General features: G+C 34.1%; 1 protein-coding gene across 1 annotated transcript; it reads left to right on the forward strand.

Moving 5' to 3' along the window:
• The first annotated feature begins 1,557 nt into the window (after positions 1 to 1,557).
• Positions 1,558 to 3,997, forward strand: LOC108993505 (protein EXPRESSION OF TERPENOIDS 1-like). Its single transcript, XM_018968457.2, has 2 exons — positions 1,558 to 2,903; positions 3,406 to 3,997. The coding sequence occupies exons 1-2, from the start codon at positions 2,264 to 2,266 to the stop codon at positions 3,804 to 3,806; spliced, it is 1,041 nt and encodes a 346-aa protein (XP_018824002.1). The 5' UTR covers positions 1,558 to 2,263; the 3' UTR covers positions 3,807 to 3,997.
• The last annotated feature ends 7,641 nt before the right edge of the window (positions 3,998 to 11,638 follow it).

Consider the following 11,638-nt stretch of genomic DNA (forward strand, 5'->3'; position numbering starts at 1 on the left):
TTTTATTAAATGATTAGTTGGGGAGGGGGGGAGGAATACAAGATAACATGACCTAATTTCTTCTAAATAGTTAAGTGAAAATTAATTAATACGTGCACATAATATAACCTCGAGAAATAATAATAAAATTAAGTTTGAAGATGCTTCAAATTATTCAAATTAATATATATTAATTGAAGGGAAATTATTAGAGAAAAAAGTAAGAGGAGGAGGTGGCGCTGTGTCCCCCTCTCTTACAGCACAACATGCAAAGCAGATATAATTATCTTCTAGAAACACGATAACTTCTGCCTCTTTTTCACTGCCCAAGCAACGTCGACCGTTAACAATGCTTTAGGGATCTTGGTTTTAATTTATCATTTATATATATATATATAAATAATCATTTAATTATAATAAATATAACATATCATACTTAATAAAATAAAAATAAGATGGTCGTATGACGTATAGAATTTTTTATATATAATAAATATAAAAAATTAAAAACTATTAATATGTAATGAATATAACAGAAATATAATTATATACAGGATAAGATCAATGGATCCATCGTAATTAAATTTTAATACTTTCATGAAGCATATATATATATATGCACATCATTTATATATACTCCATCAATATATCTAATTCGTACTTACCACTAAAATGTGATCTGTCACTATATATATCCCTTTTGAGTTATCTTATCAATGCAACTTTTGTAACTTAGGTCATTTTCGTGGACTTGTTGGTTTATACGTGTTTCAAAAATTTTATATGTAGTTATTTTTATGTATTTTTTTATACATTTTATTAATGTGATTGGCTGTGTCATTTTTTTTAATATAAATAATTATTTTGACCAATCAAATTAATAAATTGTATAAAAATTACATAAAAATGATTGCATGTAACCGAATTAAAAAATAAATGAAAAATGTTAGATAATTGGTGGTAATAAATGAAAAAGAAAAAAAGCATGAAATAATAATAACAATAATAATGAAACAAAGAAAATTATAGACATACAGTACTTTTTACAATCTTTATACAATTACGTTTTAAATGAAATATATTTTTATAAGAGTAGTATTATATGTACTTACAATTTTACTTATAAAATTTATTTTATTAGTTTTCTTTTAAAATTTAAAATTTAAAATTCAAATTTTATGATTTTTAACCTATCAATAACTGATATGTAAATAAGTAAATTTTTTGTAAATTTTTTTAAATTTATTTAAAATTTTTTTTTATAAAATAACTTATAAAAATAACATCACTTTATATAAATATTCTCATTTTAAAATATAATTATATAAGAAATTATAAAAAAGATTTTACATAAACCATTGCTCAACAAACAATAACCCAAAACAAAATAGGTTCATTAAAGGGAGTGGAGTCACGAAAAAGCAGCGGGTTTTCCGGTGCAAAAGGACGAATAAGGAAAAGCTGGAGCGGCGATACGTGGCGTTTTAGTGGACGTTGGATGGAGCATGCGAATTTATCAGTGGCTGATTCAGCGGTTTTAATATAAGATTAGATCATAAAATGCTTAAGGCCAGAGAGAGAGAGAGAGAGAGAGAGATTTTAGAGCGTTGTTTTGTTCTATGGACACAAGACGCTCTGCTCAGAGCTGAAAAGCTCATCTCCTGCAAAGAAATCAGAGAGAGAGAGAGAGAGAGAGAGAGAGCAAAGAGATGGGTTGGGAGACTTTAAATTAAGGCAGCAGAGCGGTGCAGAAAGAGCATATATGGCGGCGTTGCAGAGAAGGGGAGAGAGAGAAAGAGAGTAGCCGTTGATTCCGCGGCGTTCTTTAAATGCTTCCTATTTCCTAAATTCACTCTGAAGCAGGAAGGAAAGAAAGGGAATTGTTCAACACAGGCAGCCATTAACACTGCCAAACACTGACTGAATTCTGTCTCTCTCTCTCTCTAACCAACTAGGGCTGCAAATTAAACCCTCCCCCCAACAACAAGCAAACACCACCTCCAGTACCACCACTACACAAACTCACACAAACATACTCTTTGAGAAAGAAAGGTTAGGTACAGATTAAGAGAAATACATGTACGCTCATATACGACACACGCAGAACGAGAATTCTCAAAGAAAGCCGAGAAGTTACTGGGTAACAGTACGACACCCACCCCCATCGTTCAAGGCAGGCACAGAACCATTTCGTAGTTGGGTTCTGATTTTGCGGTGGGAGTGGAGCTTCTGATATGGATTGTCTGTCACAATTGAAGTGCGGGTCGGATTTTGAGGAGGAGCAATGGCTGGTTTTTTCTCATTAGGTGGAGGAAGGGGTACCACGAGCAGCAGCCAAGACGATCGTCATCGGCAAAGCAGCAACAACCCTCCAACGGAAATTCCCCAGGAGAGCTTGTTTTGGTACAAAAATGATGACCCAGGGTACAAGGGTTTCGAACTATGGCAACAGCAGGAACAGGTGCTTCTTCAACATCAGCAACAACAACAGCAACGGCACCACCAACAGCTCCAGCAAGATCTCTATGCTTCAGCGGCTGGGTTAGGCGTGGGGCCCAGCCGGAGCTCGATCAACGTCTCCGATGAGTCGCCGTCGAGATCGGCGTTCATGATGATGAGGTCCGCAGGGGGAGGAGGAGGAGGGGTGAGCTGCCAGGACTGCGGGAACCAAGCCAAAAAGGACTGCGTTCACATGCGGTGCAGGACTTGTTGTAAAAGCCGAGGGTTCGAGTGCCAAACCCATGTCAAAAGTACTTGGGTCCCAGCTTCCAGACGCCGCGAGCGCCAACAACAACTCGCTGCTATGCAGCAGCAGCAGCAGCAACATCAACAACTTCAGCTCCACGGAGTGAATCCCAAAAGACAGAGAGAGAATCCTGGCTCTTCCTCTCTTGCCTGCACTCGTTTGCCCACCAGCGCGTCAGGTAATTAAGCTTCGTTTAATTTTCTTCTCTTTTTTCCTGAATTAATATAATTTATCTCGCAGACACTCACTCAAAGTTCTACTGATTGACTCTTCGCAAGAATTCCTTAGACGCATCCAAAGAAATTCTGAAAAGAGAGAATGGATGGAAGAGAGAGCGAGAGAGAGAGAGAGAATTTTGGAAGTATGCCCAAATAATACAGCTAGATATCGATTGCGTGTAATGGAAATCGACCTCCATAGTAAACTCCATCAACTTTTCCTTCTTTTCCACATCTTTACCCAAAACACTATTATTCAGTAATCCTGACGAATGGATTGACACGGAAGAAATTCTCTTTCCTCTTTGTGTGTGTCTGTGCCTCTGTCTACATGTGGATATCTGTGTATGAGCGTGTGCGCTTGCTTTTCAAATATTTATATATGTTGTATCCCATTTCTCCTTTCCAATTCGAAATGTCTAAACTTATAACATCCCCATTGCTTTTGGGATCATGTTGTAGGGCTAGAAGTCGGCCATTTTCCGGCAGAAGTGAATTCTCCCGCCGTTTTCCGTTGCATACGAGTGAGCTCCATTGACGAAGCAGACGATCAGTACGCGTATCAGGCGGCTGTGAACATTGGAGGCCATGTTTTCAAGGGAACCCTCTATGACCAAGGCCCCGAAACTAATTACTCAATTGCTGGGGAGAGCTCCTCCGGGGGAGGTGGTGGAGTTCAACCTCTTAACCTCATTGCTGGTGTCACCAATACCAGCGCCACCACTGCTAGTGGTGGTGGTGGTGGCGGTGCAGACGTGGGTTCTTCTGCCATGACACTTCTCGATCCTCCTTCACTATACCCTGGAGCTCCGCTTAACACTTTCATGGCTGGTACGCAATTTTTCCCACCACCTAGATCTTGAAAAACAGTCCCACATTCTTCCATCTCTCTCTCTCTCTCTCTCTCTCTCTCTCTGTGACCAACTTAGTTAATCTTCACTTTCTCAGCAATATTTGATAATGTTGTAGTAGTAAATTTGATAACCATTCAAGTAGGAGCTATTAATGAAAAAGAAAAAGGGCGACAGGAAACGCGGAAAGCTGTTTGTTTTAATATTGCGAATCTCAAAGTTGTCATGAATGCAAGCTAAGTTATTGCTAATATTGTAATTGATCATTTCCATAAAATGAGATTTGGTTTCTGTATGAGACGGACGGTATGCAATCCAGCGTAGTGCAGTCTGTCCCCCCCGTCTCATGTTGTTTCTTTTCTGTTTTTCTTTTTCATTCATTTTCTTCAGCTAGCTTGAGTTATATTTCATTACCCTTTTCCGGTTGGTTTCGAACTTCGAAGCTGCTTTTTCTCCTGTTTACCCGTATGTCTGCCGGTTTGAAATGGGGACGAAATATACAAAGAAAACAGCTTTTTATCTATTTCGGTATCGGCGGTACTCCACCCATGCATGAACATTCTACTTCAAAATATATATATGTATGTATGTATTGGTTGCTTAAATATATAAACATGCATGTATGCATGATGTGGATTGGATGGTGAGATGAGTAATAATATTCCTTGTCATGATCTTCTCTGGTTTAATGCACATGTATAGCTAGAGAGCAACATACATAAATATGCTGTCTGCTGAGCATACCGTACATAACTATGAGTCTGTTTCTCCTGGAATATTGAAGCCTTATGAGCATTTAAACGATCCAGATAGAAAGATGGAGAAACTTTCCCCCGCCTTTGGAAACCATCTGATTACATCCAAAATGATATTTCATTTTCATGATCATTAATGTCCTCAACAAGATGATCAATAGATTTTCTCAATTCCCAGCACATTTAGGTATGTTTTAATCAGTCATCATGTTGACACATCATATATGAGACTGATATATATTCTCTTTAATTTCACGCACCTTATAATATCTGAGATTAATTCAAGACATGATCATCGTAGATTTATAAGGTCTATACTGTTGGGATTGAATTTAAGAGGTCTCTCCATGAAAATATATAAACTAAAAGTTAACTAAATATATAGGAATATGATTGAGAGCCACTAGAATCATTCATTCAAATCACATTTAGGTTCTTGGATGGATATATATATATATATATATATATATATATAACATGAGTAGTTCATTTTTTTACACTTTTCAATGTTAATTTCTCAATATCTTATACTTTCTTTTAATATGATGATTAATTAGGACTAAAATCGTCACTCTGAATTAATTAAGCTTTAATTAAGAAAAAGGGCGCTCTTTGAATAATTTTTGTGTTGCATTTTCCAACTGAAAATGGAATATTACTACTGAAATTGCATTGTACATCCAGAATAACTCTAACATGAAGACATGATCCCAAGCGGATACTTACAGTGTTTTCATGTTAATTGGGCTTAGGAATAACTTTGATCAAGTGCAATAAAAAATTATATTCTCAATCCGGTGTAGACCACACCTAATAAAGTGCTTAAGGACATAATTTGATTTGGAAGATAAATTTTAAAATTTAAATTTTACAAATCAAATCTTACCATTTAAGTAATCATATGGATAGTATGCTCTACACACTGACCTCCTTGATAATGGATCAATACGTCCAGGTGCAATATATATAGATCATGTCTGATTTCTTATTAAAATCTGATATACATGCATTCATATAACCAGTTTTGAGTGAAATAAGATATCAAAAACTGTTTCAATACTAAAATTTCATCTGCAGACACAGATATATAATATATATATATATATATATACATATATATTGATTATAAAACATTTCATAATTTGAGCCAGCTTGTAAGAATCCTTTTTACTTTTTCTTAGATTTTTTTGGGACATATAATGACTACATGCTAGATCAGATCTTTAGTGATAGCCAATATTAACCTTTTTTTCTAGCAATTGAGAGGAATTATAAGGTGAATATGATGATGAGAATGAGATGTTTTTTTCCTTTTTACTTGTGGGAGTTGATAGCTCTAGCATGCTTCGCTAGCTCAAGCAAAGCTGAATAGTTAAAAATATTATTTCTGTGTGCCTGTAAGAACTTATATTCCAAATTAAAGATCGAGTGATGTCTGATTGTTGAAGATATATGCAAAATTACATATATTAATGTCCCCATCTCCTCACATATTGTACAAACATGTATGCATGAGAATGTCGAAGATTCTTTCCTTTAATTTATGTTAGTAGATTCTGCAAGTTGAGTAAAATGTTTATCCCATATTGTTACCAATATACACACATGGGGGGTTTATAATTTTACTTTATTATACTAAGAATATCGATCGGTAGCTGCTTGTACAAGAACAAATCAAATGATCTTTTCTGATCTCAAGAATCTGGATTGCCTATATATAGATATAAAACATATATATATATATGTATATGTATATCTATTAATTAACCATTACCATAAGCTATTCCCATTGGTGCTAGATATATAATTCCTTGCATGTGATCTTCCCTATAGCTTAGTTCATCATGACCATGCATCATCGATCTGACTTTCTTGCTTGTGAATAGTTCAGACAGTGCTTGATATTTTTTTTTAAAGACCTATTTGACTATATAAACCATATTTATTCATCGATCAGGGCAGTCTCGAAAGCGATACCCGAGATTATGAATTTTCCAGAGTGAATTAAATAGATAGCATGTATAATTCTCTAAATTGCACTTATCTAGTATTGAAGGGCTTCAATTTCAACTACTGTGGATTTTCCTTTTCAGAACAACTTACATTATATATATATATACTTTGAAAACAGTTATAGATCAGCAAATAGGACGTCTGAGCTAGGTAGGTGGCTTATCTGAGTTTTTTCTAACTGGAAATTACTGACTACTCTATGTGCTTATCTAGTAGTCAGCCCCTTAATATGAGGAAATCTCTTTGCAGAAGAGATCAACTGGACCAAGTCCTTGCATGCATGCAGTAGTACTTGCATATTGATCTGTATAAAGATCACTCGATTGTAATGCATGTTATGTGGACTTGGTATATAGTTTGTGCGATCCTTAAGTGTCTATAATCTTGCCATATATGCATAATTCAGCAACTCCAGTACTGTGATCTGATCCTTTTTTTTTTTTTTTTTTCGTCTTTAGCTACTTCGTCATCATGCATGCGCTTCTCTTAGTTTATTCAAAGTCTAGATATAGTTAATTCCTGACATAAAGCAGGGAACATTTAGGTTTGATGATCATTTGACATTTGGTGAACTCAATGTTTGGAGAATATGCAATATTCTGATTGCACCAAAAGGCAGGCCTTGCTTTATCGGATACACACATATATATAAATATATATATTTATATATATATATATCATAATTCCCACTAGTACATGCATATATTATATATGTATATGTATATATATACACACACTACGCTTATAATAAATTAGAAGAAAGCTGTAACTTAGTACATGAGATCCATGTGATGCATGCAGCGATCGAGCTGCTTTATTCTCTTCTATTTTTCTGCTACACACTTGCATTGCAACAAATGATGCCCTATCAAAATATAGACGATTCTGATGATAACATTACATTCATCTTCCGATACAAATACACTTTACAGAGCTATATATATATATATATATATATATATATATATATGTGTGTGTGTGTGACGATGTGAATGAAGACTCCCCCCGTCTTTTCCTGCTCGCTCAAAAAGATTGCACTTTTTTTTAGATTCTCGTGTATTTCTGAGCAGAACATGAGATCAGAGGATAAATATTCCTTGCTTATATATAACCAGTACTTGTACAGTAATTATAATTAAAGTACTGATACCTAACCCACCAGTAAATCATGAAATTCTCCATATATATATATATATATATATATTTATGGTGTACTGAGAATATCGGAGGAACCTCATGATAATTAACAGTTAAAAGTTGCTTAAAGGAAAGAATAATATTTTTTTGTTATTTCCATATATATATATACGTAACATGATGCATATATATATAGTAATGCTTGTACCATTAAAATCCAAGAAAATATATATTAATTAATTCCTCCTAAAACCCTAATTAAAATGATTATTTGTTAATTCTCAACCCTCCTGCAGCTAATTTATAATTAATATATATCCAAGAATCTATAAATACGTGGTGTAATTAATTGGTTTTCATTTTCGAATCAACATTAATGTCTCTAGTGCTTAATTATGATCATGAGTACTAATTGATAGCAGAAATATATATGTATATAGAACGTATACGTTTTGGATTAAAATTATCTTTCAAGAACTGTCGGAGCTATTTACAGCTTATATATAGAGAATAACTACTCTAATATTGAACAAATGGTTCTTATATAATTCTTAATTAGTAACATAATCCTGAGGATCTCATGAAAAAGGAGACGTAATAATGAACTATTCCCATCTACACTACTTTTCACTGTCTCTGTTGTTTTCGTAGATCAGATGAGATGAATTGAGATTAAAGTTAAAAATTGAATAAAATATTGTTAGAATATATTTTCTTAATATTATTTTTATTTTGAGATTTAAAAAAGTTGAATTGTTTATTCTATTTTGTATGAAAATTTGAGAAAGTTGTCATGATTAGATGAGATAAGATGAATTGAAAGAAGTTATGAAAATAAACAAGGCTAAATTTGTGAGCTGAGTTAAATAAAATGATATGAAAAATTTATGAATAGTAATAAAATGATATAAAATTAAAAGATTGTTACAATATAATTTTATTTTTTAATTTGAAAATTTTGAATAGTTTTTTGTGTTTTATTTGGAAGTTTAGAAAATTTGTAATGATTATAAAATTATTACATGAAAAAAGTTAAAAATTTGAAATTGAAAAATATTTATGTTCGTGGTGTTTGAATATTGAAACCAGATGGAGACCATCTTGCAATCCAAACGGGCCTAATTCTTCCTCGTGAACAAAGTGATCAATTAAAATCATCAAATTTGTTTAGATAATGAGTTTAGATAAGTTAATATGAGTTCAGATGAAAGTTGAATAAAATATTATTTTAAGATTTAAAAAAAGTTAAATTATTTATTATATTTTATATAAAAATTTAAGAAAATCATAATAATAATCAGATAGACTCGAGTCGAATGACTCCAATATTATTAATCATTTTCTTGTTTAAAAAGAGAAGCACTTCATCTGTCCAATCATATAAATAGTTGCTCCAGCAAAGATAGGTCTTGCTTGAACTATTCCTGACAAGATAAAAAAAGGGTATTGTTCAATGAAACCAATGAAAGCAATGAAACCAAGACCTTGCTCCGACTAACCCCAACACGTATATATCAAAGTTTTCTTGGACTAATCCCTCATGATAAGACAACAACAAAAAACAAAAAAAAACCTTAACCCTAATACTCATGAACAAGCTGCTAAGGCACCAAAGATCTTGCTGATCAGATCGTAGCTCCTGATATATATGGTGTAAAAGACCTTGTTTGGATCAAATATCACGAGAGAGACAAAAAAAAAAAAAAAATCTCTAATATCGGAAATAAGCTCGGAAGTGATGAGTGATCAGGTCAAGGAATTAAGATCGATCTATATTGGAAATAATAAGCAACCATTATTTTTGGGACAGGTGAAACTGATCTATGCTGCATGCAGAAAAGGATCATGTACCATCAAGATGATCGATGACTTGCCTCAAGACATCAGCTTGGTTATGGATAATGATATGACAGTATATATGGAGCCACAAGCTTGGGGGATAGAAGATAGAAGCTACGTATAACCTGATCAATTGAAAGCACTCAAGATTTCAAAGCTTAATCAGCTAGCTGCAGGAAGAGACGTTGGTAATAGGATTCAGGGGGCAAGTACTATTGGGAAAGTCTCAGAGAGAGCTATAGACTTGCTAGTGGACCCACAAATAAATTAAAACCCCACTATTATATACACAAAAGTATATAGTAACTTGTACTTAACCCCATTAATTTTCTGAAAATTAATTAGATCTCTCTAGCGAATTATCTGAATATCTCCGATTTTTGGGAATTCATTAAGTATCTTATAATTTATAATTATTTCACAAGAGGAGCTCTTCAATAATAGAGGGTACTGCAAATTAAAGCAAGATGCTAGCTAACTGGTACCAACTTTGATGTTAATAACTTAATAATCCACCATTGGAAATGTGCCCACCTTGTTACTAGAGATCAGCCCGTAACCCAATGTACGGAGCCTCTCATTAGCATACATCACGCACGGACTGTCGTGCAGCTGAGACCGATATATATACATGCAGAAGACTCAAGTCATGCTCGACACTACACACCAGACATTAGCTATGAGGCTAGCTCCGCCTCCGTGGGGCGCAGGCTGCGCATGAGAAAGATTTTGGTTTAGTACCATATATATAAATACTCTATCCAGAAGTACTACTGCGATATATATATATATATATATATATATGGTGCATATATGCCGTAACGTTTGGCACGATTAGTGTTAACCAGAGAGTTTTGGTGACGATATACGATCCCCAGGACTGTAGTACGGTACGTAATCTATCCAAAATATATATATATACATGATCATGAAGATGGATGCACTTGATTGAGTTAGCCTAGCTTTTGAATGTGTCTGTGAGAGAGAGAGAGAGAGAGATCCAGGGCAATAATTAAGCATGCATGTCAAAAGGATTAGCTAGGAAGCAATGGCAAAAGCAAAGGCATTGAAAGAAGAATAGGGCTTTTATGGTATTAGGGCTTTATAGGTGAATTGGTATAATCAGGATGGGGCAGTAGTAGTAGTAGTAGATAGGGTGAGGACAGAAATATAGGAGTCTGATGCACTACAATCTTGTTGTTTCTGTTTATGGGAATTATTGTTGTGGTCCCCATGCATGCAACAAGCCCTATACTCTCTCTCTCTCTCTCTCTCTCTCTTAAAGGGTTTGCTTTCCTCAACTTTCTGTATTCCTGTTTGCTTACTGAGAAAGTAGAAAGTAGAAAGTAGGAGACAGCCTGTGTTTGCAACTCGTGCTGCAAAATGGTTTTCCAAGTTTTTATTTTTTTAGGTTATGGGAAATTTCAAGCTGTTGTCTTGTGAGTCTTGTGACGGTGAGCAAAAGATCAAGGCTGCAAATACTTGATGTGTTTTATAAATTGAGCTATAAATATATATATATATATATATATATACACACTTTGAGATTCAAGGACCAAGTTGTTATTGAATTGTCACTTCCACTTCTGTTGGTTGCACCAGCTCTACTGTTAACACTTCTCAATCGACCTGTACTTACAGTATTTCATGAGGGCTGTCTATATATACATCATCTTGTTTGGCTTACGAAACTAGCCCTTTTATATATAAATATATATATATATATATATATATATTATTCAGGAATGCATTACATTACACAAAAGTAAAATTCATCTAAATCATATAAAGTTTATAGGTTAACAACAGATGTCATATAAATATGGGATTAAATACCAAGTAATCTTGTTTAGAGGAGGATCCCTTCAATTCCCTCTAGTTGCAAGACGTTGCAACCTGTTTATGGAGGTCTCACTCCCTCCTACGAAGTAGTAGTACAATCATCGATCCACGACCAGTCCTGAAAATTTTTGAAGGTACTCATGAAAGGGTACTGATTAATATGCCATGGAAGGGGCATGCATGCAACTGATCATGCTCCCCTTTTCATTTTTTTTTTTTTTTTTTTTTTACTTTAAATTAAGTTTTCTTGTTAACTCA

Source organism: Juglans regia, chromosome 8 (genome assembly GCF_001411555.2).
Source record: "Juglans regia cultivar Chandler chromosome 8, Walnut 2.0, whole genome shotgun sequence".
Lineage (NCBI taxonomy): Eukaryota > Viridiplantae > Streptophyta > Magnoliopsida > Fagales > Juglandaceae > Juglans > Juglans regia.

Bases quoted from the DNA above. Each gene is read 5' to 3' on its own strand.
- LOC108993505 (XM_018968457.2), top strand. From the start codon at position 2,264: ATGGCTGGTTTTTTCTCATTAGGTGGAGGAAGGGGTACCACGAGCAGC. The intron at 2,904-3,405 runs GTAATTAAGCTT...ATCATGTTGTAG, and splicing joins TTTGCCCACCAGCGCGTCAG to GGCTAGAAGTCGGCCATTTT.